General features: G+C 42.2%; 1 protein-coding gene across 2 annotated transcripts in view; it reads right to left on the reverse strand.

Annotated features, from left to right (window-relative positions):
- The window catches only part of TSC22D2 (TSC22 domain family member 2), a 40,691-nt gene extending 36,637 nt beyond the window's left edge, over positions 1–4,054 (reverse strand). For both annotated transcript variants that reach the window (XM_089509057.1, XM_089509056.1), the window contains exon 1: positions 1,263–4,054. In XM_089509057.1, coding sequence (XP_089365183.1) covers positions 1,263–3,229 — 1,967 coding nt within the window. In that variant the 5' untranslated portion in view covers positions 3,230–4,054. The remainder of the gene's footprint in view (positions 1–1,262) is intronic.
- Between the last annotated feature and the right edge of the window lie 23,611 nt (positions 4,055–27,665).

Consider the following 27,665-nt stretch of genomic DNA (forward strand, 5'->3'; position numbering starts at 1 on the left):
CCATCCTAAGGCAAACCTATCCTGGGGTTTTCTTGGCAAGATGTATTCAGGGGAGGTCTGCTATTGCCTTCCTCTGAGGCTGAGAGCATGGGATTTGCCCAAGGTCATCCAGTGGATTTCATAGTTGAGCTGGGAATTGAACCCTGTCTTCAGTGTAAGCAGTTCACTCAAACAACTGCACCATGTGGCTCTCCTCCAAAAAGTTTAGAAGTAGGATAAATCTCAGCCTTTTTTTTAATACACAGTACATTGCAGTACAGGTTTCTTAGAGAATTTTGTTTTTATAAATGCTTTCCAAGATATAGATAATATGAAAGCATTTCATGTCCAAATTTGGTACTTTCTCCAAAGAAGCAATTTAAAGGCTGCTTAAAGATTTTTCAGCCACAAACTCTTCCCTTAAAGACATGAAGAGACCTATAAAGCTTATTTTAAACCATGACAGGCTGTCTTTATAGTATGTATTTTTAACACTAAGCATGCTAGGACTCAATCCTAAGCACTTCTTCACCAGGAAACAAGCCCCACTGAACTCAACTGAAACACTCTCTGAACATACCAATCTAAAAACTTCATTATTTATTGCTGGACTCAAGATTTTACTATTTTAATGTAGTAACCAAATAACAGTTATAAAGCAACCGATCTGTTTCAAAACAAATCAGTGAAATACCTTTATAAGAGGCACCTTTAATTTCAAGTTTTTGCAATCTTTACAACCTGAAGTGCCATAGGAAACAAGTTATGGGTCTTCTTTAAATCACATATATTTCCTAAACATCACCTCACTTTTAATTAATAATTACATTTCTGTTGCTGTTGTTTGTATGTTTACATACACAAATTAGCATTAAAGAATAAGCCTGGCACTATCCAGTTCACCAGGCTAAATTTCAGTATTTTGGACTAACTATATACTTTATGCTTTAAATAATGGGAAACTGTAAGCTTACTTAGCTTTGACTTACCAAGTGTATTTGCCAATACTCTAGAATTATTTTGTCATTCACTAATTCAGATATAGTGATTTCTTTTTTAATATCCAGTTTAATATTCACAGTTTAATTTCCTAATGTTCTCTTCATTTTGAAGTTATACACATATTGTTGCTATACAGTTTAGCACCTCATTCAGGTGTTCCCTTTGTCACCTATTATGAACAAGAACCTCTAGAGGAGAATTAAGATATTTCAAACTTGTTAGGTCTGGCAAAATGTATCTGCAACCAAGCACCTGCATAAAAAAACATAAAAGATAAATACCTGTCTTCATCACCATCAACAGGGATAGATATGCCAAAGACAGAGCTGGCAAGACTGTTCATAGGAGTAGTTGCTGGTAAATTAAGAGGGTTTGTTAAAGTGTCCGGAATAGGTGGCTTCACAAGTTTATTTTCAGTAACGAGAGAAAGTGGTGGTTGAGGTAGGGGTTCAGATTTTCTTCTAGAATCATCAATCTGGCCTAAAGGTTGAGTCTGAAATTGTCCAATGTTAGATTGTGGCAGGTTTGTAGGTACATTAGTTGCGCCTTGCATTAGTGGAAGGCCAATGTGCTGCTGGACAACACTGGAGCTCCTACTGACAGATGTATGGCTGGTCACCTGGGACTGGACTAAAGTAACAGGGGCATTTGGCATAGTAACAGAAGTCGTAGACACACTAGGCACACTAGTACCAGGCACAGCTGCAGGCACATTCTGAACTCCAGAGACTACAGTGTGAGGAGCACCAGCCACTTGACTGCTTCCACCCATTTGCTGCTGAGTCATGGATTTCTGTTGCACAATCCCTGCATGTCCCATGCCTTGCTGCACCACACCTCCTGGCTGAGGAATGACAGTCTGAATCGGAGTTGTCAAGCCGCTCTGCATTAGCCCAGATCCCTGCCCTACTGTTTCGCCTGCCTGTGAAGCAGCTCCCATCACCGGTGCTATGGTTGGAGGATTCTGACCAGCTACTTGTGTCGCTGGAAGACTGGATGAAGCTCCCGTGCTGGGGACAGTGCCTGGAATGGCCTGCTGAGTGGCTCCTTGAGAGGGCATTACTGCCATATGTTGCATGTATTCCGGCTGGCCAGGAGTCTGTGCCGCTGGTACCAGATGCACTGGCGGGATCTGCGGCTGGGGATAAGCAAACTGCTGAGTCTGAGCCATTGGTACATTAGCTTGCTGTACCTGCTGCATGGGCAAACTACCCTGGGCAATTGCTACATTCGAAGTCGGCATGCCTTTCCCATTGGGCCCAGCCTGCCCCTGTGTATTCACTTGCGGCTGTGCCTGCAGCAGAGAAGGCCCCATTATGGGCTGAACCCCTGAGTAGGCCACTGGCTGAGCACTACTACTACTATGAGGAGGCACAGCCCCACCTATGGGCTGCTGCTGCTGCCCAATGACAAAAGCAGTGGCTGTCTGTGCTGCCGGTGGGGGCTGCTGGCTCGTTTTCTCAGGCTGGAGGAGCGGTGACACAGCAGCCAGGGAGCTGTCAGAGGCCAGTGAGTCCTGGCCTGAGGCCACCAAGGAGCCTCCGCCGCCAGTCGCACCGAGGCCGCTATCCCGGTCTTGGACGGCCTGCTCAAAAGTATTGTTGTTGTGCCTAATGCAATCCCCAGTCCGGGCCAAAACGGCTCCACTGTCTGAGTCCCGGTCGTAGTACTCCATACACGTCCATCGGCCCCTTCTGTAGGGCTCGCCGGAACCGTGGTCCAACTTGATCACCCGGAAGCGGGAACTGCAGGCGGCAGAGGTGGCAGCAGAAGACGCCGTGGGTGGCACAGCCCCGGGACCGCTACTACCACTGCCACTACCACCAGGAGCTGGGGCCACCATGCTGCTCCTGGGCACAGCTCCTCCGTTGGTGGCCGGGGAAGATGCTGCTGGTGGCAGTGGTTGTTGTATCCCTCCGGCAGCTGTGGCCGCGGCCACTTGCCCGTCGAGCGCCAAGTTGGGCGAGACGGTCCCCGGCGTCTCTACGGCGTCCCCCCCGGCGGCGGCAACGTTGTTGAGGGTCTCCTCAGAGGAGCTGTGCTCGCAGGAGGGGTCCTCCTCATGGCCGCCGTAGTCAGTGGCGCGGGAGACGTCAAAGATCTCGGAGGAGACGTCCTCGGTGCGGGACTCGTCCGGGTCGTCGAGGCTCTCCGTGTCCTCCGTGATGCTGCTGCTGCTGGCCACCTGGGCCGTCGTCACGCTGGTGATCTGGAAGCAGCTCTTCTTCTTGGCCGGCATCTTGGACATCTTGGCGGGGAAGGAAGACACACACAAAAAGGAGGAGGAGGAGGAGGAGGAGGGTGAGGAGGAAGGGGTTCCGCCCACCAGCACCTGCCCCTGGGCCCCCGAGGGTCGGAGGGGAGACCAGGCGAGTCAGAGGAAAAAACAGAGAGGGAAAAGTCCAGCCACGCCAGCGATGGAAGGAAATGGAGGCTCACTGTCTCTCTATGGCGGCTTTGCGCATTCCTCCGTCCTCAACGACACTCACTCCGAGGGAAAACAGAAAGAGGGAGAACGAAGGAAGGAAGGAAGGAAGGAAGGGGGCGGCGGCCGGGCTCCTCCTCCTCCTCCTTCCCTGGAATAAGGGCCTCTTGGCGGCGGCAGAGGCAGCGCCACCTCCTCCTTCTTCTCTCTTCTTTTCCCCCTTCTTCCACGTTCTGAGTCAGCGAGGCCCGGATGGCGCTGCTTCCGGCGGGACCCCTTGGTCCCTGAGGGGGCTGCTGGGCCCACAAGGCCTCCGTAGAGTCCCGCTGAGGCGGAGGCCGCCCTGCCCAGGGCTCCCCTCCTCTACCTGGAGATCAGCACCAGGCGCATCTTCTCAGCAGCAGGGAAGCGGCGGCGGCGGCGGCGGCGGCGGCGGGGCGCGGAGGGAGGGAGAGCGAGAGAGAGAGAGAGAGAAAGAGGGGGGCCTCCCAGGCTGGCTCTTTCTCCTCCGCTCCCTTCCTTCCCTTTCGCGCTCCGCTCTGAGGCGTCGACGCCGAAGGAGCTCAAATTCAAACTGCTCACTCCCCTCACTCAAGATGGGGGCTCAAATGAGGCCGCGGGGCAGCCTGGGAAGCGGAGCTAAGTCGCCATCGCCGACACTGAGACTGAAGCTGCTGCTGCTGCTGCTACTGCGGCAGGCAACGCAAGCTCCGCCCCCGGCGTAAAAGCGCGTTGACATAATCGCCGCCGCCTCCCAGCCCCGCCTCCTCCTTCTCCCTCTTTCTAATTCACAGAATGAGAGGGTTAGAGGGAGGGGGAGGGGTTTATCCGAGGGCAAGCTCCTCCCCCGCGCCGACGTCATTTTGACCGTTTGGAATGTTCCACTCGCTCCGTGGCACCGCCCCTCCCCCCCGCTCTGCTTTCTTTAGTCTCTTCCGTCGTTGAGGGGAGAGCGGTTGAGGCGCCCTCGCGCTCAGAGTCTGAGGGGGGCTTTGTGCTTCCTTCTCCCTCAGTACTTGAGGGAAACTACAAACCCGTCATGTAGTAGCTGTACGTTACTAGAGAGCCCTATGTGCCCCCCTTGGGGTGGGCTTTTAATGTTTGAGAAGCAAGAAGGACACATCCTGTTTTTGTCCAGTTTTAATTCCCCTCATTTTTTCACACAGTAAAAGCGTTACCTCAACGCCCCACACCAAGGCCTCACATATCCAATTTCTTGGATGGTCGCTAATCCGGATTAACGACCACAAGCCTGCATCCACACTGGAGAAATAACCCGGTTTGGCCCCGCTTTAACTTTTCTGGCTCAAGGCTATGAAATTCTATGGAATTCTTAGTTTGTTGTTTGCCCCACAACGAACTCCAACTCCCAGAATTCCATAGCCTTGAGCCAGGGCAGTTAAAGCAGTGCCATACCAGGTTATTTCTCCAGTATGGATGCAACCTTGGTCGTTAATCTGGATTAGCGACCGTTTTTTCCTACTATCCAGGTCTCAAACTGGATTATTTCTGCAATGTGCTTTGGGCCCAAGTCTCTCTCCCCTCCCCCCCAAAAAAGTCCCATAAATACATTCAGATTGTGACCATCATTTCAACTCTTCCTCAGACAATACCCTAGAATTCAGTGATTCTCAACCTTTGGGCCTCCACATGTTTTGGACTTCAATTCCCAGAAGTCCCAGTCAGTATGTTGATTGTTCAGGAATTCTGGGAGTTGAAGTCTCAAGAATCTAGAGGCGCAAATGTTGAGAACCCCTGCTCTAGATCATGCTGCCATGCGCTTTTTATCCAGAGACACCCAGAGAACCAAGGCAATGTTGTATACAAAATGTTGGACACACATATTTAAAACACACACAAATTTGTATTAACAGATCACAGTCAAATCCTTTGTGTGGATATTTGAAATTAAATGCCTATTTTCACACTGAGTATGATGCAGTGGTTTCAAAATGAATAAATATTTAAATTAAGTCAACACCGTGCCATCTCAGGCTGCATCCGCGCTACAGAAATATCCAGTGTGGCACCACTTACTGCCATGGCCCAATGCTATGGAATTCTGGAAAGTGTAGTTTATTCCTGCACAAGATGCTCTGTGGTGTCAAACTGGGTTATTTCTGCACTGCGGATGCAGCCTCAGTCAGTACAGTTGGCCCTTCGTATCCACAGATTCTCTGTCCAAATATTCAAATATCCATGGCTTGAAAATATTTTTTAAGAATACATAAATTCCAAAAAGCAAACCATGATTTTGCCATCTTATATAAGGGTCACCATTTTACTATTCTATTGTATTTAATGGGACTTGAGCATCCACGACTTTTGATATCTACAGCGGTTCCTCAAACCAAACCCGAAAGAATACCAAGGGCCCACTGAGTAGGGTCTTAATTGCCTTCAAGCAAATCTCAATCCTATGAATAAGAGACCTCCAAGGGGTCATTCAGACGTCATTTTCTTTTAGCGCAGCAATGCAAATCATCTCATTCACACATTCTGAGTTTGTTATTCACATTATGGAATCGCATCAATGCACATCCCTGCAAAGTCAGTTGCTCACACGTGCAAGCATTTGAATAATGATGGAGTCAATGATGCGAATGCATTTTGAAGACATTCAAGACATCTAGTATTTTATCCTGGGTCTATTCAGGTCTATTTGCATTGGTAATTCACACTGCCAATGATGTGGACTTTTATAAAAAAAACTCAAGGGGAAACTCGATATCAATTATCCCAGATTAAGTAGGTTTTTGGCAGCCCGCCCCCCAACAAATCAGGTGCATTCAGGATGCATGTGAGCCAAGAAAGACTCAATTCAGATCCATCCTGGATTAATTTCACAGTGTGAATAACCCCCCAAAACCCATCCTCAACAGCCCTACTCAGGTCCTGCAAACTCAAGGCTGTATTCTCCTTGACTGAATCTATCCAGCTGCTTTGTGGTCTCCCTGTTTTCTTACCATAGCCTACCTTTCCAAGTATTATTGTCTTTTCTAGTGAGCAATGCCTTCTCGTGATATGGCCAAAGCATGACAGCCTCAGTTTCATCAACTGTGCTTCTAGGGAGATTTCAATGTTCATTTGTAGATAATACACAGCATACTGTGGAGTATTTTAAACCAGTTGAGCAAAAATGGTTCAGATTGACATTTGTCCACAATTGCACATAGAATGTGTGGGCATGTGCATTTATGACAATTTTCCTAATTGTGACTGTAAAAGGGCAATTAAAAGTTTTGTAATGTGCCAGAGATTCGTAAAATCCAGTCAGCAGAAGAAAAATACCTCATCTCAGCTTCTGTATGGTGGCATATAACTATTATCTGTAGGCCAAATAACTATGCACAATGTATACATGTAAAACTGAACACCATAACATGAAGGCCAAACTATACAATTAAGTAACAGCAGCACAATATTGTCGATAGGGACAATTTAGTAAAAGATCAAAGTCATGAGCAAGCTTTCAAATTCCCCAGAATGTCATCTTCAGGATAGATGCTCAATAAAACCTGTGGGAAAGGGTTGACCAAACAGAGAAGGAATGACTGATCTTTCTTTGAAATTAGAAATGTTAATAGCCATTCCATTGGCTCTTTTTACTGAACTTCTGCTCTGAAAGAATTTTAGGGAGTTTGAAATCTTGTTCCTTCTTCTTCTTCTTCTTGTTAACTGCCCTCGAGTCGATTCATGGTGACCCTCTGGATGAGACATCTCCAAGACACCTTATCTTCCACTGCTCTGCTTAGTCCCTACAAAGTCATACCTGTGACCTCCTTAATAGAGTTCATCCAGCTAGCATTTGGCTTTCCTCTCTTTCTACATCCCTCTGCCTTTCCTAACATTACTATCTTTTCCAGTGAGTCATTCTTTCTCATGAGGAGACCAAAGCACGACAGCCTTGGCTTTATTCTCTTGGTTTCCAGGGAGATTTCAGGCTTGATCTGTTCTAGGACCCATTTGTTTGTCTTTTGGGCTATCCATGGTATCCTTAGCACTCTTCTCCAGTACTACATTTCAAATGAGTCCATTTTCTTCCTATCTGCTTCCTTCACTATCCAGCTCTCACACCTGTACATGGTAATAGGGAATACAATGGTTTGTATGATTCTAACTTTCGTGCTCAGTTGGATATCTTTACATTTTAGGATCTTTTATAATACTTTCTTAGCTGCCCTCCCCATTCCTAGTCTTCTTCTTATTTCTTGACTGCAATCCTCATTCTGACCAATGTTTGACCCAAGACACGGGAACTCTTTTACTATTTCAAATTCCTCATTGTCTAGGTTGATTCTGTATACATCTTCTGTGGTCATTATTTTTGTTTTCTTTATGTTGAGCAGTAAGCCTGCCTTTGCGCTTTCTTCTTTGATCTTGGTCCTTAATTGGAGGCACTATTGTTGGTTCTGAAACAAAACAAAACACAATGTTTTGCCTCTGTTGGTTTGGATGCTCCCCACCCCAAGGATCCATATAGAGGTCTCTGGTAAAAGTTAAACATATTCAGAAATTCATAGAATTGGAAGGGGCCTCATTGGCCATTAGATCCACTGCAGGATATCCAGCTAGAACATCCCCAGCTGTCCGGCCTCTTTTTGAATATGTCCAAAGAAGGAGACCTTCCACCTCATTAGGCAATTGGTTCCATTGTCATACCACTCTCACTGTCAAGAAGTTTCTTCAAATGTTAAGTATGAGTATGTGAAGGAAGGTAAGGAGGATGTCAGGATGGAGGAAAGGAGGAGTGAGATAGAAAGAGGAGGTAAAAGGATAAATGAGAAATGTGTGAGAAAGACAGAAGGGTAGAGGAGTACTGGGAGGTATTTGGATGGGAAGAGATGGACGTGAGAATTGATAAAGATGAAGAAGATATAGAGGGCGTAGGAAGGATTTGAAAGGGAGGTAATTTAAAGGTGAATTGTGGATGATACATATTTTTTTTCTAGCTGAAAGATATAGTTTATATGTAATTGGTAGACTGGATAATTTGATGTTAAGTATGTGATATGAACTGTGTAAAAATTATATGGATGGTATAGGTATGGAAGGTTTTATATATGTGAATTTTTCTTTTTGAATAAAGATATTAAAGGAAGAGTAAGTTCTTTCAAATGTTCAATCAAAATCTACACATCTATATCTTAAGACCATTAAACTTAGTTCTAGCCTCCAGGGCAGTAGAGAACAAGCCAGCACCCTCCTCTTTATGGCAGCCCTTGAGGTATTTCTATAGTGCAATTATGTAACCCCTCAGCTTTCTCTTCACCAAGCTGAACATGTCCAGCTCCTTCAATCTAGCCTCATATGTTTTGTTCTCCACACCTTTTATCATCCTCATTGCCTTTCTATGAACTTGTTCTAACTTATCAACATCCTTAAAATTAGACTCACAGAACTGAATACTTCAGATCAGGGCTGAGCAGAGCAAAATATAGGGGGACTATTAGGTCCATCGATGTGGAACCTATGCTTCTGTTAATGCAGGCTAAGACATCATTTGCCTTTTCTTTGCTGCAGTATCACACTGCTGGCTCATGTTCAGTTTATGATCAGCAACAATCCCAAGGTCCTTTTCACATGTAGTGCTTCTGAGCCAATTATCTCCCATCCGGTACTTTATTTTCAACAAGCTACCTTATTACTTTCAGTAAGCTAAATTTAAAATATTTGAACAGGTCAGGATATACCTGGCACAGTTTTCATGCCCATTTAAGACGTAATCCTGTAGAAGTCTAATCAGAAACAAGCCCTGCTGAGTTCAATAGGCAGAGGCCTGGAGGAATCCCTGTCTATGGAACTCACCAACTATCTAAATATTAATCAGTATATCCCTGACATTTGCATTTACTAAAAAGTCACAACCAAGAAAACAATTTGAAGCTGACTAACAAATCAACAGTGAGATATGGAATACCCTCCTGAAGCTAGTAAAACAAGCTAACAACAAAATTCTGTGTTTTGAAGTCATTGAAGATGAATAGGCAACAGTAGACATTTTATAAAAGTGGCTCATTGACAATCAGAATTACAAGCATAAATGTAACATGCTGTTTGCAACACTTATGCAATGAAAATGTGTATTTTAAATTATACTAGTAATACTTGCATTACCTTCATTCTGTTTATTGATTACTGGAATAGCTTCTTAAGTTTTAAATATTTTTGCTTCCCAAACTGAAGCAGAAGAACACTACAGTTCTCATTAAAATGCAATTGTAATATAACCTAGTATCTGAATTGTATTCTTTACAACTCAGAAAATGTAAAATATCCCCCCTCCCTTGTTTCAGAGTAGTCAACAGTCTGAAGTGTATGAAACTGGCCTTCTTAAATTCACTCCCCAAGTTGGCAGGAGGTATCTAAACATTGTTCTGGAACATGTCCAGAGGAAGGTGGCAAAGATAGGAGAGGCTCGGAGATGAAGTCCTATGAGAAAGGCTGAAGGAGCTGGGTATCTGTACCAGAATTAAAAGGCAACATGATAGCCATCTTTGTATATCTGAAGAAAGGTCACATGGCTGTTGGAGTAGTTTTGCTTTCTGTTGCTCCAGAGAATAAGACATAAATCAAAGAGCTTTAATAATAACAATAACAACAACAATAATTATTGCTTACTCTCATCTCCCCATGGATGGAGGCAGGAGACAACAAATATTAACAAACAACATCAGTTATAACGCTTCATTTAGAACACACATCAATTTAAAAGGACAAACAAAATGTACACATATTAAAACCACATCTAAAATCCAACATTTAAAATTCACTATGTAAAAATTATAAGGATAAGCCTGTTGGAAGAGACAAGTCTTTAAATTCAGGCAGCGTATTCAGCTTTAAATGACAAGAAAAGGTATGTAGACTAAAACATCAGATTTGGGAGCTTTTTTGGACAACTCCCAGAATATTGTGAGAATATCTCAAAAGGGAATATTTCCACTCTCTTACTGGATTACCTCTCTCCAACTGCGTGTTTGCCTTTTCATCTGCGATTTACTCAACACAGTGGCCCAAGACTCTAATATAAATCTTGAACTCCCTCTTGAAATGTATAAGGAGTCAGCTGCTAAAAGGCTGTGGTATTACTAATCTTGGTTTTAATAAAAGCATTCTCAAGTCTAAACAGGACCCAAATGAGAAAAAGTATATTTTACTGGGACCCAGTATTCTGAATTGCCACATTATAACTGCACTCCTATGAGGCGAAAACAGATGAAATTGTATATCATCATTGAGAATATGGATAGAAACTCATTTTTATGCGTCTGTGTATCTATTCTCCAGATTTTAGAATCAATCAGAATCAGTATCAGAGCAGAGCAAGCAACATTCATAACAGTTAGTTGGTACTACAGCTCCTTGACAAGAACAAGTACACATGTAATTAAAGTAGGAGTTGTAATATAAAGGACAGAGAAATTTTTGTTTTCTTATCTTGATGTGCTTTCATAAGAATCACCTTACCTAGAACTCCTGGTGCATAGTCAGGAGGAAAGGAGAACTGATATGAATTAAAAACTCACAGTAATTAGGGACATTAATCCAAGGAACAGTAAGAGCCAATATACTGGTACAGTTTACAGACAAAAATATCTGCAAATATGTGTTTAAGTCTAAATAGCCTGAAGGAGCCAGATCCCATCTGATTTTGGGAGCTGAGCAGGGTGGGGCCTGGTTAAGTACTTGGATTAAAGACTGCCAAAGAATAGCTGGCACTATGTGAAGAAGGCAATGGCAAACCATCTCTTAAGTATTCCTTGACTAAGAAACCCTTGTAAAATTCATGGGGTTTCCATAAGTCAAATTGAAGATGTACACACACACATGCCTAATATATAGATATCCTACAGAACTTTCTAAAAAAATTCCTTTAGAACATTGTGTCTGAAAGATATTCAGGTATACTTTTGGAAAAGGGTATGCACTACTTTCCTTCTATCTAATTAAATTTACCAACAGTTGTGCATGTGCATGAACACACTCACACTGTATCCGCAATGATGCTCAATGATGTGTCTATGGATTTCTGGACTGTGGCAGAAGCTGAAATAAGTTTCAACAAGCTCACATTCATTAAACACTAAAGGCATTGAACTATGGGGGAAAGCAAGTTAGTCACATTTGTTGTTGTTGTTGTTGTTATCCACCTTTGAGTCGATCTCGACCCACGGCGACCCTGTAGATGAGACATCTCCAAGACTCCCTATGCTCCACTGCTCTGCTCAGGTCCTGCAAATTCTTACCCATGACCTCCTTAGTAGAGTCCATCCATCTAGCATGTGGCCTTCCTCTCTTTCTGCTTCCCTCCATGCCTTCTCATGATGTGGCCAAAGTATGTCAGCCTCAGTCTTGTCATCTTGGCTTGCAGAGAGATTTCTGGTTTGATCTGCTCTAGAAACCGTTTGACTTCTTGGCTGTCCATGGTAACCTCTGCACTCTTGTCCAGCACCACATCTCAAATGAATTAATGTATGACAATCTCAGCTTTATCATCTTGGCTTCCAGGGAGATTTCAGGCTTCATCTGTTCTAGGATCTATTTGTTTGTCTTTTGGCTATCCACAGTATCCTTAGCACTCTTCTCCAGCACCACGTCTCAAATGAAAGGATTTTCCTCTTATCTGATATCCTCACTGTCCAGCTTTTGCATCCGCACATGGTAATAGGGAATGCAATGGCTTGTATGATTCTAACTTTCGTGCTCAGTTGTACGTTTTTACATTTTAGGATATTTTCTAGTTCTCTCATAGCTGCCTTTCCCATTCTTAGTCTTCTTATGATTTCTTGACTGCAGTCCCTACTCTGATCAATATTTGATCCCAGGTATGAAAATTCTTTTACTATTTCTATTTCCTAATTGTCTAGGTTGATTCTGTGTAAATTTTCTGTGGTCATTATTTTTGTTTTCTTTATGTTCAACAATAAGCATGCCTTTGCACTTTCCACCATGATCTTCCTTGTTGTTCCAGGTCTGTGATGTTTTTGGCTAGTAGTATGGTGTCGTCTGTGTATCTCAGATTGTTGATATTCCTTTCTCCTATTTTTATTCCTCCTCCTTCTGTGTCCAATCCTGCTTTTCCTATAATATGTTCTGCATACAAGTTAAACAGATAGGGTGAGAGGATGCAGCCTTGTCTGACCCCTTTGCCAACTAGGAACCATTCTGTTTCTCCATGTTCTGTCCTGACAGTGACCTCCTGTCCTGAGTAAAGATTCCTCATTAGGACTATCAGATGTGTTGGCATTCCCATGTCTTTAAGGGCATTCAATAGTCTTTTGTGATCTATGCAGTCAGAAGCCTTGCTGTAGTCTATAAAGCACACACTGATCTTCTTTTGGAATTCTTTGGTGCATTCCTTTAGCCACCGTAAGTTTGCAATGTGGTCCCTAGTGCCTCTTCCTTTCCTGAATCCTGCTTGCACCTCTGGCATTTCTATGGTTGGAATCTATGTTGCAGAATTTTGAGAATCTGTTGGTCATTGTTTTATTTTCCATATCTGTTGACATACTTATTTTATTTATTAAGTATGAGTTTCCTCCATCAATAAAAAGGAATGCAGCAGCTTTGGTTGAGGACGGAGCAGCTATGGGTCAGAAATGTTGTCGTGTGATAAGTATCATGAAAGCCACTTTTTTCCAGCAGCATCATGGCTTAAATCATGTAGTAATCTCATGTGTGGGAAGTGAGTGTGTTCCATAATAGTGTCATTGTATAGTTGTAAAATAGTGTTATTGCACAATTATGGCTTCTCCTTTAAAAAAAATCAGTGATCATGGAGAAGGAGAAAGAGCAAACAGGGTGATGTGAATGGTATTGTGTTTGTTTGTTTTTTCAAATGTGAGAAAGCAAACCTGGTAGCTTGAGGTGCACCACTGAGGTGCAATTGAAGCAATGGTGCAAAAGAGTGCACTGCCATACCACTACCTTTTCAAATACAAAAGAAGTGGTGTGTTAAGTACTTGGGTCTCACAGCCTGTTGTCAAAAATAAAACATGGGATAATGTCAAAGCCTACATGATATGTGTTTAGGCCAGTTGGCAAAACACCTCATCTGCTCTGATACCAATATTAACATTTTGGACTAAGCTACCAAGCACTGTATATTGAATCAATTGCTTCTGGAGGGCAATAGATATTTAATAAAAACTTGTCTAAAATATTCTTACAGTTCTCTGTGCTTGTAGTTTCATAGCAGAAAACACTTGATCACTGCTGCTAGCATTCTGGAAAATACATGGGAGTTTGGCATGCAGCACTAGGAAATTCCCAAGCCTACCTTGAAAGAGTTAAGCACAAAATGCTCCATTCAAGAGCATTGTTTGCAGAAGGATTTTGGTGTAACTTGAAACAGCCCAGTAATGAGGCCCTAAGCAGGCTATAGTTAATGAGTATTCATCAACATGGATTATTTGGCTGCAATCTGGTTTGGCCCAAGAAAGAGGAATAGAACTTGACAAGGGAGGGGGTGGGGGCACATAGTGGAGAAGATGTGGAACCAGAATGAACAAGATTCACTGATTCATTAACAAAACAGAAAGTTTATGATAAGTCAAGTACCCAGCCCCTGGGTAAATTGGCTGAAATTCACAAATAACCCATAATAACCCATACAATGGCTTTGGCAGTATGACAGGGATAATATTTTTGAAAGGTTAGACAGCTATTGTTGAATTATGTTCTGGTATGTTGGAAACAAGCATGCCGGTACTGTTATTCAGTGTTAAGCATGCATGTATTTCTTTTTGCTCTTGGCATGAATACCAACTGCTGATTAATGAACAGAAAATTCCAGGTAAAGACCATTCTGTGTATATATGGGCCAGAAATCTACATATGGCACTAAGCCCTTTCTTATGCTGCATTATAAAATGGATGCTTTAGGGAATCCTTTAATGCAGTTCCAATATACTAACTATCTGTCAGTTCTGCCTCTGGGGGAAACCCAGACTGATGCGTCATATTTTCACCCATGAAGATTTCAAGTTTTAATATCTATGCTTGACAATACACATGAATATGATACACACTCACATTTGTATGTGTATGCACAGGCAACACATTGTATGCATCTGAAGAAGCAGACCAAGGGATTGTCCACACTTGCCAAATAAAACAGCTTCAAAGAAGTTTGAAGCCATGCAGTTTAGATAACATATGAGGAGACACTGGGATGAATTTGACATGAAGCGTGCTCTGGGGCTGAAAACTGGAGCAGAAAGAAGCTCAGATACTCTGACTTAATGCAAAAAATGCACATTGCACTGGCATATAAATAGCACGGCACAAGTATAGGAATCCAGGAAAGCAAAAATCACAAAAGTACAACAAGCAGAGCAGGTCATTAAGAATGCAATGGATGTAATTATAACATACACAAACCAGACAGTCCAACAGGGGGGCATGAGGGGAAAGGGGGGGAAGGGGGCTTGAATGAGGGACTTGTGTGGTTGGGCACAGCAAGGTCATGCAGAGCATGCAACGGGATAGTAGCTGGGCAGAGTAAGGAAGGTAATTGGTGGTGTTCGTGTGATGGTGCACATATATTTTAATGGAAGTTGAAAAAAATAATCATGACCCACGGCTTGATGCAGTGTAGTGTGGACTGTCCATGGGTGTTCACGCTGCCATGGGAGTGGATCGTGCAGACATTGGGGTTTGAAACTAGTTTGGTCAAACTGGTATTGAGCTGCTTTTTTCATGTGCTCTGGCCCATAGTCTACAAAAGCTTATACTACAACATATTTCATACAGTTAATCTCAAAGGTACTACAAGATCCCTTTGCATACTGATATTCCAGACTAATATGGCTATATCCCAGAAATTATAATGTCATTGTATTATTAAAAGCTATGTGTTCACATAGTATACTAGAATCAGAGAGTTGGAAGGACCTCAAGGGCCATAAAGACCAACCCCACCATGCAGGAAGCCAAGCTAAACCACTCCTGAGAGATGGCCATCCAACCTTTGGAGGAGGAGAATACACCATTCTGCAAGGCAGTCTTTTGCACTCTCAAACAGCTCTTACAGTAAGATGTTCCTGCTAATGTTTAGATCTCCTTTCTTGTATTTTATTGGAAGGCTGCCATTAATCCTTCCATATTTATCAGAAGGCTGCCACTAGTCCATCCAGTTATAATCCTATACCTACTTCACTGGGGTGTGGGACCCTATTACACTTCACAATTATAATACTATGTTTTACTGAAACTGTCATGGTAACAACCTCTGGAATCCTGGAAGTTGCAGTTCAGGATGTAGTATTTCAAATTCACCACAACAGAGAACTCTAGTGCCTCCTCAAACTACAGGCCAGAGGATGCCATGGAAGTTAAACTGGAATCATAGTATTGTAATTGTTGAGTGTGATGGGACCCCTTAAGCTTCAGTAAATGCAGTGGACTTGCTCTTCATTAAAGATGCATAGGATTACACTGTGACTTAGGGGCTCTCCAGACTGCCCCAAAGGGATGGGCTGGAGGCACCCAGTTTCCCTCTGTAGGGACGCCACAGCAGCCAAATTGCGCAGTGTCCCTCCAGGCCAAAATGAACCCAGAAAAAATGGGTTCTTTCTGGCACGCGGAGATGACATCATCAGTGCGCCATTGGCACAGTGTGACACGTCCATGATGCAAGCGCGGTGCCGGAGGTGTGAACATGGTGCCACGCTTGCATCATGCATGCGTGCCACGTATGGACGGCGCCACGTAAAAATGGCACCATCCATATGTGTTAGAGTTCTGGAGCATGTGAATGCACGCTCTGGAACCCTAAAATTGGCCTGAGGATGGTGCTTTCCGCCTGTCTGGCTTGGGCTTTAGCGAAATAAAGAAGTTTCAGGTATCCTGTAGGAAATAGATCAGCTAATTCATACTAATCTGAATTTGAGGCAATTGTGATCTGAACAAATATGTTAAAAGTATAGATTTTGGGAAAAGTTACTGTTTGGACTACAGTTCCACCAATCCTCCAGTCAGCATGGGCCTGCTGACTTGGGGATACTGGAATTTGTAGTTCAAATTGTAACTTTTACAGTCATGCTCTGAAAATATATTTTGTACTATGAATTCAATTGATAATGGACAAAGATATGGATTTAATTTTCTCTTATAGAAACTAACATGCCCAAGTGACAAATATATAAATAATTTTTTAAGCGAAGTACTTAGGAGAAGACAGTCATTTTTAAAATGTTTATTAAAGCACAACCAACCTGACAATTTATTTTTCACTATTAGTTCCTATCCAAATCAGGAAACCAGTGCATCAGATTTATTAGGAAACTGGGCTTTGACTTTGGCCTTGATAATTGTTATGGCTTTTTATATGGTCCTGAATTCTCTTCACAGTTCACACCACCTTTGTCTTGCACTTCCTTTTACAGTACGGTGATATTAACGCCAGCCTACCTTACTGAACTGTTGCACAGGTTACTGAGACAGTTAATAAAGTGCTTTGAACATTCCAAATAAGCTATTCTTTGTGAACTAAGTGTTATTGTCAGGATCTCCTTCCCCCTGCCCCCAAAGAAAAATTGGGGTAGTGATCACCCAATTGCTGATAGGGTTTCCAGCTTCTGAACTTTCTTCTGTTGCTGTGGCTTTAACATCAACTTGATCTGCAGCTTTGGACTTCAACTCCCAGATGCTCCAACTGACATGGCCAACAGTATGCGACAATGGTAGTTGTAGTCTGGGAAACCCATGTCCTATGAGGTTTGGCTTAGGGAGCTGGGTATGTTTAGCCTGCAGGAGAGAAGGTTGAGAGGTGATATGATAGCCATGTTTAAATATTTGAAGGGGTGCCATATTGGAGCAAGCTTATTTTCGGCTGCTCCACAAATTAGAACATGGAGCAATGGATGAAAATTACAGGGAAAAAGATTTCACCTAGATATTAGATAGAACTTCCTGGCAGTAAGAACTGTTCAAGAGTTGAATACACTCCCTCAGAGAGTGCTGGAGTCTCATCCTTTGGAAGCTTTTAAACAGAGACTGGATGGCCATCAGTAAGGAGTGCTTTGTGTCTTCCTGAATGACAGCAGGTTGGACTGGATGGCCTTTGTGATCTCTTCCAACTCTATGAACTTTATCGCATGGGGCTTAAACCGTTCCCCAGCGCGTTCTAACGGGGGCGCGCAGGTGCGTGCACGGAATGCGATGGGCACCGGATGGGGCCCAGAATGCGACTTTACTGCACGGGGGAATGCCACCACCGCCGCGCGTTCCCATCACGTCCCAATTCGGTTCCAGAGGGCGCCATTTCTGGGAACTGTTTCAAAGTGTCCCCAGAAATGGCGCCCTTTGGAACCGAATTGGGACGCGATGGGAACGTGCGGCGGCGGCGGCGTTCCCCCGTGTGGTAAAGTCGCGTTCTGGGCCCCATCCGGTGCCCATCGCATTCCATGCACGCCCCTGCGCGCCCCCGTTAGAATTCGCTGGGGAACGGTTTAAGCCCCATGCGATAAAGTTCTATGATTCTAGCCCAAAACATCTGGAGGTTCCCAATGTCAGGACTGTAACAACGAGAGCCAATTAAGTCTTCTAAGATATGAAACTGAAGCCATCTGGAGAATGAAGCGAGGGAAATACCTCCCCATGCACATTCAAGACCTGCTTTAGAGAGTTGGGGAACCATCCAGAACAGATTTGGAAAGGTTCTAGAGCAGGGGTAGGCAACCTGTGGGCCGCGGGTCAGATGTGGCCCGGTGAGGCCTTGGTACCGGCCCCAGCCCGGTCCTGCTGCCGATTGCCACCGAGGCCTTTGGCCTCTCGCACGCAGGGGCAAGGGGGGCAATTGTCTATAGACGCCTCAGAAACATGCATTTATATTAACATTTTTTAAAAAATCAGCAAATTTTTTGTGTGTCCTCCACTTTTTTTTAAAAAAAGTGTCCACCATTTGAAAATGTTGTCCTACATTTGTCCTGGTTTATTTATTTATTTAAATTTTTTAAAAATTATTTAATTATTTATTTTTTGGCTTCGGCCCCCCAGTTGTCTGAGGGACAGCAACCCAGCCCCCGGCTCAAAAAGGTTGCCTACCCCTGCTCTAGAGGCTGAAAGAGGGAAAAGAAAACCAGTTGTTCATGCAGATTTCTATTCATGCATGCAGCACCACATTTCACCCATAACTCCATACCTAGGAAAAGCTCCAGTTGCTAATTCTTCCTGCAGATCTAATAGAGGGACCTGGTCAAATGCTAGTGATGCTAACCACTTATTCCAAAGCAGCAGTCCTGAAATGCACAATTTACTACAAAGACATACTCGTTATTATGTTGGGAATAATTAAAATGGATTCAGTTCTGTGTCAAGAGTTTGTGGCTGTAGCAATCCCGTTCCTTAGTGTTTATTCAAAAAAGGTAAAGCAAACAATTATAATCAGACTTATTTTACCTTTATAAGGGGTGGTGGTGGAATTACATGTGTACACAAGAAAAACCTTGGCAAGGGTTTGGATGTTTAGCATTCTCCTTGTCAGGGCCCATAAATGGGAAGGTTAGGCAAGACTGATTACTCTGTCGTTCTGCCTTATTACTAAGAGTGCAGCTTCTTCTGATTTTCAGACAGAAAAATAATGGATTTGGAAAGGTGAATCACAGTCCATAGATTCAGAAATATAACAAAAGTTGTTAACAAGTGTTCAGCAATTTATCACTAAATATACTACTTAGAGAGGGATAGTTTTAATGTGTTGACAAGGATGCTTGAATTCTGAGAGTCAATAAAACAAATGTATTGAAGCTGGTTGAGTTCATAGTCTCAGTCTTTTATTTACCCCATTGCTTTCCTTTGATAGTCAGCTCCAGTATCTGCTTCAGTTTACACAATAATCATCAATATATAAATCTTTTGTCATTCAATACACCTACTTGCTTCTGCACTTCAGTTCAGGCTGAGCCTCTTTCAGCTTCATTGACAAGAGAGATGTGGAGTTGGAGTCCTGACACTGAGGAGAAACTGAAATAAAACTGGAAGAGAACTGCTGGTTTGGATTTGTACAGTGTTCATCTTAAGCAGGCAGATTTACACCTGGACATTGGTTAATTTCTTGAGAGAGTTTTTCAAGTCACACATTCTGAAATGGAAGAGGTAGATAGTGAATAGAATCAGTCACATTTCCATTGGTGTGATGGGGGTCATTCAAAGGTTAAATAAATAGCTCTTGTTATTTTAAGTTTTTTTTTAAAATATGTGAGGAAGCTTTCAAGTTCCTAAATTGGGCTGGGGGTCAAATGCCAGTCTAAGAAGGGTCTAGGGCTGGTGTTTACATTACAGCAATGGGTGGGAGAAGAGCACAAGGTGGGAGACGAGCACCAAAGCAAAGTGGCGAGGACCAGATGTAATTCTGCCCAGTGTAGACATTTTCCCAACCAGCATACAAAATACAGCTCAATTTAGTGCAAATTTATTCGGGTGTAAAGCTCTAGTGCACCACCTTCCAGACTGCAAATCAGAGCTCAGTCAAGAAAAGTTGCTACAAAGGAGAGGGGCAAAAAGGAGGACATTGCCCCCCAATAAGAATTTTGCCCCCCTATTAAATTTTCTCCAGTCACTAAATTTCTAGCATTACAGAGTGTGAGACACAGATATGCCTAGAATTCTTATATTTGCTGTGTTCACATTTTCTAGGTCAGAGATGGTGAACCTTTTCAGGTCCGCGTGCCCAAACTAAAAAGTTTTCCAGCACCAGGTAGCACCCAGTGGCGGGGGCGGACTTCCACCCTCCAGGAGCGGGACTTCTCCCTCTGCCCTTTCCTTGGCCTCCAGCTCTCCCGGCTCCAGCTGGAAGCTGGGAAAAGTCCGTGGGGAAGAGGAGGAATAGGCATCCGCCTGTTCCTCCTCTTCCCAGATCTTTCCCTGCCCTCAGCTGTCCCTCCGGAGGCAACTAGGGGCTGGGAAAGGTCCCTGAAGAGGAACAATGGCTTTTCTTCCCCCTGTCCTTTTTTCAGCCCCCAGCTGTCTCCGACAAAGGCAAGATTAAGGCCTGGAAATGTCTAGGAGAAGCAGCAATGGGTACACACCTGTGGCTCCTTTTCATCAGTGCCCTTTTCCTGTCTTCCAGCTGTCTCAGAGAGGCAGCTGGAAGCCAGGAGAAGTCAGTAGGAGGAGCCAGAGATGTGCACCTGTGGCCCTTCTCCCCAGTGCAATATTCCGGCTTGTAGTTTCGCCATCATGACCCTAGGTAATCTTCAGTTGCATGCAATTAAGCAATTAAATACATCTGATGAAGTGGACTAGAATCCATAAGAATCTTACTCAAGAATAACCAGTAAGACTCAGAGGTTCTACTTGATTCCTTTAGATTAACTCTTTAACAAATAGGCAGAAGAAAGAATACTGTTGCTCAAATAGCATGACATGCACTTTTCTTCATATACATGAATTTACAGAAATTCATACCTATCTCAGTTTAGCCTGTGTTCAACACTCAAATCTCCTGATCAAACAGAATCCCAGTCCAGATGTAATTTAATCCAATTTAAAAGAGTAATAGGAATATTTTCATTCATCTTGACTACAAACCAGAAGCAAATGCATCTCATATAACTAAATAATGTCAAAAGCTGATAAAAGCCAATTAATGGTATTTCTGCTAGACTTTGAAGATTCCACACTTTGGCAAAAAATATTCAAGTTGTCCCTGATTCACAACAAATTCATCATTCTTGAAAATGTTTTTAAAACAATGTTATACTTTTAAAAATGTAATGGTTTTTTAATGTGGTTATTAGCCCCATACAGACAGGCCAAAATAAAGCTGCTTCAGGTCACTTTGGAGGTATGCTGTTTAAAGGATGCATACGTCCTAAGAGTCTGGAAGCCACATCAAAGTTTCGATTCAGTCCTAAGGACTGGAGCACAATTTTGGCGCAGCTTCCAGCCTCTTAGCACGCATGCATCATTTAAACAGCATACCTCCAAAGTGACCCGAAGCAGCTTTATTTTGGCCTGTCTGTATGGGCTCAAAGTTTCCTTGTGCTTTAACTTTTTATTATCAGATTTTTAGCTAAGCTTTTTTTTAGCATTTGCAAGTCATCTTGGCTGCCATGTTGTTTTTGTTGTGTGCCTTCAAGTCATTTCCAATTTATGGCAGCCCTGCGGCAAACCTATCACTGGGTTTTCTTGGCAAGATTTGTTCAGATTATGTTTGCCTTTGTCTTCCTCTGAGGCTGAGAAAGTGTGACTTGACCAATGTCACCCAATGGGTTTCCATGGCTGAGTGGGGATTTGAATCCTGGTTTCCAGAGTCACCAAACCACTACATCATGCTGGCTACTTGGAACATGGGATACAAATAAAATAAAATAAAATAAAAATAAAAATAAATAAATATAGTTGTCCCTCCATATTCTCTAGGGTTAGGGGAACAAGAACCCCGTGAATATGGAAAAACCACAAATAACAAAAACACTGTTTTTACCTGAGAGAACACCTCTCTAGGAATCTCTAGGTCCTCCAGGGCAACTCTGTGGTCAATGTCCAACATACACTGACCTTAGAATGGCACTGGAGTAGCTACAAATGGTCTTTCAGTGCAACTTTTAGTTAAAGTTGACCACAGAGTTGCACTAGAGGACCTAGACAGTCCTAGAGAGAACATATTAATGAAATCCATGAATAATCAAATCCGCAAATATCAAAGCCGCAAATATGGAGGGATGACATTAGTTGTTCTTTACTCTCTGTAAATACTGCTTTCCCCCCTCTTCTCTACTATATTTTTTCTTCTTCTGTCAATTTGATAAGGCAGATTGATGGTCAGTGTTTATTAATAAGTATATATATGTCTAGCCCATATTCATATCCTATGTCTTTCCCCTTCCCCTTCCCTTTTTCTTCTTTGTTACCATCCATCCCTCCATCTACCCATCCATCACTTCAGTTATATCCTGTCTTTCAGGCTGGAACTCAAGCTAGCTTACAAAAAAAGATAGTGACTACAATAAAATACATATAGTTTAGAAAATACAAAGGCAAGATTAAGACAGTTTATTACATAATGGAATTAAAACCAATTATATTTTTGCTTTAAAATAGATTAAAAACAGCACAGCAACATAAAAGCTTTTTGTTGTTGATGTTAAAATCAGTCTCCAAATCAGTCTCCAAAAGTTCAGGACCTCCAAAACAAGTCCTAACCTGCTGCCAAAAGGAAAAGAAAGAAAAAATCATCCTTGCTTCCTTAGGGAGGAGTTTCCAAAGTGTAGAAGCAGACATAAAGAAGGTCCTCTCCCACATCACCATCAACTTTGCCTGTGAAGGCAGTGGCATAGGAAAGAAATGCTTCTCCTGTAGACTTTAGAGTTTGGGCAGGCTCATATAGGAAGACGTGGTCCTTTCTTTCACCCTTTTTCTTTCTATGTCTATGTTAAAAGTTAATTTGATAATACTTTAACCATGTTTTGAGCTCTTACCTCTCTATGCTTTGTTGTTATTGTTAACTGCCCTCAAGTCAGTTTCTATCTATGGAGACTCTGTGGATGAGACATCTCCAAGAACTTCTATCCTCCACTGCTCTGCTTAGTTCCTGCAAACTCATACCTGTGACTTCCCTAATAGTGTCCATTCATCTAGCATGTGGCCTTTGTCTCTTTCTACATCCCTCCACCTTTACTAGCATCATGGTCTTTTTCAATGAGTCGTGCCTTCTCATGATGTGTTTTTTTTTTTATCTTGGCTTCCATGAAAATTTCTGGCTTTATCTGCTCTAGCACCCATTTGTTTATCTTTGTGGCTGTCCATGGGATCCTCAGCACTCTTCTCCAGCACCACATCTCAAATGAATTGATTTTCTTATCTTCTTTCTTAAAAACTCATTGTCTTCTTTTGATTGATTGACTGATTTGCTTATTCGATTTATATCCTGTTTTTCTCTTAATATGGAACCCAAAGCAGCTTATACTATAAGTTAAAACAAAGTAGCCAAAATCTTGTGCAGTACAAAAATTTTAAACAGCATTAAACAGCAATCAAAGTCAAACATAAATTTAAAGCAATTTAAAACACATGAAAAACATATTACGTATTTAAAAACAGCATACTCATTGCACATCCCTCTATCCCAACCAGTCAAGGGCTGAATGCCATTTTAAATAAGAAGGTCTTTGCCTATGAATGTGGTGGGATGGAGGGAAACCCCTTTCCTTTGTCAGAATCATAAGCTAAAGAAAGAGTAAGGGCAATGAGATGAGATTTTAAGTGAAGAAGAAAGAAGAGGAAGATAAGATGAGGTGTTGGTGGGGTGGATGAGGGGTGGATGAAACTAGGGTTTTCAGAAATGTATGTAGCCATTTCTTCTTTCTCTTCCAAGCACAGAGTGGTATAGAGGAAGTAAGACTGGGGATGTTCTGGTCAGGCTTTTAGTGCAGAAATTTCATTTAAATTCATTTAAACTCATAGTGTCACCCCCCCCCTTTTGACCTCCTCCCATATCACACCATACAATATCCATAGTAATGTTTTTGTACTAATGTTACTCGTAAATTGTAATCCCCATATATCACTGAATGTAATGGCAGCAGTTATGACAATGGAGTTTATCAGACAAGGGGAATTGGAAGTATAATCCAATGGCAATCTGAATGCAATCACGGGGTTTAACGTTATTGTGTGATAACCCACTACACACAAATTCAGGCAATGGGAAGTCAGTCCAAGCGCAATCATGTGGTTTCACGTTATTGCATGATAGACTGCCACACGCAAATTCAGGCAATGGCATGCTATTTTCGGGCAATGGGGAGCCAGTTCGAATGCAATGCGTATTCATGTAATTGCGTGAAACTAGTGACTTTAAGTGAATGCATTCTGGCCCCACTTTCTTTTCACGCCAATTTAAGAGAAATTCCTCCCGTTTGATAAACTCCATAAACAACTAGCAAAATTAAAATTATACTTTTACATTACAATATCATAAGCATAATCTAAATGTATTTACATCTCCATAGTTTAATGTGATTAAAGTGAACATTTGGTAAGAGGTGATGTTTTTAAAGAAAAGGTAAAAAGAATTAAAAAAATAAAAACTGAGGCTTCTTCTTTCTCTGCCCACTGAGCCTTGCCCCACTCATGCATTCTCTTCTGCTGACCTCTAGGATTTTAAAGGGATATAGGTGAATGCCACAACTCATTTCTACCAAAAAGTAGATATTTTGAGAGCATTCCCCTGGCTTAGAGCATCACCCGGTGCATCTTGCATCCCTCACACACCCTAGTGACTCCCCTGGACATATTAACCCTTTCCTACTAATTTCCTATATCTGTCAGAGCTGCCAGAATTTATGACTGCCTTGATTCTTGAGCTTTAAATGTCTGCTGTTTTCACATGATAGGAGACTCAGGAGTTTATCACACTAGGGAGATCCCACTGAGAAATGGGATTTAAATGAGATTTAAAATAAAAAAAACCTCACATATGCAGGAAGTTTATTACACGTAATGGCTGCCAAAGTGAAATGACATGAAGTTAAACTTAACGGAAAGCAGAGAAAAGTGGCAGCTTCTTATTTCCAGGAAGTTCCAAAAGTAGAAAGCTGCTGTTTTTCTCTGCTTTACGTTTGGTTTAACTTCGTGTTATTTCACTTTAACAGTGACGTTGTCTGATAAACTTCCTGCATTTACGTTATTTTTAAAATTTAAATCCAGTTCAAATCCTGTTTCTCAGCGGGATCTCCCTAGTGTGATAAACTCCTCAGGGTGGAATAAAGTTAAATTTTATTAAAGTGTTAGGGAACAATCTTTTTAGAAGATAAATGAAGCTTCCTACCTTTAAGTAGTATGTAATTTTTTAAAAAAGGATTTCAGCACTTACACTGAGTGCAAGTGTTCTTCATCCATACCAATCATAAAATAAATTTGAGGTGTTTGCTCATGCTTTCAAAGCAGCCTAATAATGTGAGGCAGACTGTAAACTCAGTTGCCTGACATGAAAGGATTATTTGGTGAAGGTTATCATTACCAGAACAAGGTGCAGCAGAATGAAGGGACAAGCAACCAAAACTCTGATGCATGGTGTTTAAAATTCTGTTTCACTTTGGTTCTGGGTGAAGTGGAAACTCTGGCAAGAAAGAAAGGATAATCTTTTCAGGTGACATAGGGAAACATTGGCCCTCAAAATACTTTGAACTACAGTTCTTGAAATCTATTACTGGTAACTATTCTGGCTATTCTTGATGGAATCTGTAGGCCAAAACATTTGGAGGGTTCCCAGGAACACAATATTACAAAAGTTATTAGTTGCATTTAGTATTTAAATGAAATTAGAATTCTTTTTATTTTGCGCCTCATAAATATCCCCAAATATGCTAGCTGAGCATGAGCTTCTAAAGCAGTAAACTGTAGGAGGCACAAAGCTGCCAGATTGCAAACTAGAGATCTTGGCTGTAGCTTCAAAAGATCTAAGGCAATGGAAGAAAATTAATCATTTCTGTCCCCATCCCACCTCTCTACCTATACACATTTGCTTGCTCTTCTTTCCTATTTCTGTGCAGTTATACTACCTGCATTTTCCAGCTCATAGTCAGAGCTGGAAAACTGGCAGCAATATCACCCTGGAAGAACAAAACGAAAAAGGCAACAGTTACAGCACCCTCCATTGTTGCCTTAGAATACAGGAGAGGAATAGGCATTAAAAAGAAAATAACCAATAGACATATTAGTATTATATTTAAACACAGACTGCACTTTTCTGCAGTGGGCAGCAACTAGGACTAAGAAATGTATGTAGCCAGAATCCCAAAAATAAAAAAATAAAATAAAATAATGGGTGAAATGTTGGATAGAACTCTTGACCTCTGTTTGGTATGTTCAAGGCTCAATCCCTGACATCTCCAGTTTGGTTGGGAGAAAGCAGGCTTTGGTCTAAAACTTTGGAAGTACTGCCATTCAAGATAGAGAATAATGAGCCAGATGGACCTGTGATCTGACTTGGAGAGAAGCAGCATTGTACATTTCTAACAGCTAAACTATGGAGATTATCATACCAGCAAATTGGCCGGCCTGAGAATGGGATGAGTGCAGGCTGAAAATTTTGGAAAATGTGCTAAGAGGGGTGTTATTGCACACCTCCATGCTCAGATTGGAGGCATCGTGTCTCAATCTTAGCCACCCCAGCCCCGATCTGTCCTCCTCCTGTCCTTTGTAATGAATCGTTAACTCCTGTTCTTTGTGAAGGACAGAAGGATGGATTGGGGCTGGGATGGCTAAGATTGGGATGTGATGCCTCCAATCAGAGCATGGAAGTGTGTGATAACACCCGATCTTAGCACATTTTCAAAAATATCAGCCCGCGCTCAGCCTGTTCTCAGGCCAGCCAATTTGCTGGTGTGATAATCTTCTATATCAGTGGTCCCCAAACAGTGCTCTTTAAGGAATTTTGGACTTCAGCTCCCAGAATCCCAGACTATTGACCAACATGGCTGAGGTTTCTAGGAGCTGAAGTTCAAAATCTCTTAAAGAGTACAGTTTGGGGACCACTATCCTATATGATATGTAATGTGTAGCCAAGCTGCCCTTTCATTTTGACTTACAAGTAAGAATTTAGAAATGTTTCTGTTTCTGTCAGTTTATTAAGCCCCTGCATGTTCTCAGCTGTTCACAACTGTTACAGTTAATAGACACAGTTTCTAAAGGACTTAATGATAGACTGGTAGTATATCAATAGAAGTTATAATAGCCTATATATCTCAGATTTTGTTATGATAACTAAAACAGTGATTTCCTGTTTTGCATTTCCATTGTTCTGCACTAAGACAGAACAATGAATTATCCTACAGTAGAGCTGTGTGTTTTCATGATGTAGTAAATGGTAGTAGAATACATGATCCAAATAAGTTTCTCATGCAGGAGCAAGTGGTCAACCCAACACTTTACTGTAGTATTGGGCGATCCAGTCTGTCATATATGTTATTATAGAAGAATCCACCAGAACTGAATTAAGTCCCTGCATGGGACAAACAATTACGGTCTTCGTGGTTTGAAACTTTCAGGCCAATACACTGTGATGAAAAAAGGGGACTCAGCCATATGAGTTATAGATCAAGACTGTCAACTCATAGTAAACATGAGCTAACTGAAGGATGAAGAATGCAGGGTGAGTTAAGATGCAGTAACATGTGCATGGTTACCTCGCTCCATGAAGCAGCTGCAGTAGCAGATGCCAAAGCAATGGGATTCTTTCCTTCATGGTACCTCAGAGGAAGATCCTGCAGTATTGGCATGAGGCTTGAATTTGACCTGGAAAATGAGC

The sequence above is a fragment of the Sceloporus occidentalis genome, unplaced genomic scaffold (assembly GCF_023333645.1).
Source record: "Sceloporus occidentalis isolate IW3139 unplaced genomic scaffold, rSceOcc1.0.p SCAF_2, whole genome shotgun sequence".
NCBI lineage: Eukaryota > Metazoa > Chordata > Lepidosauria > Squamata > Phrynosomatidae > Sceloporus > Sceloporus occidentalis.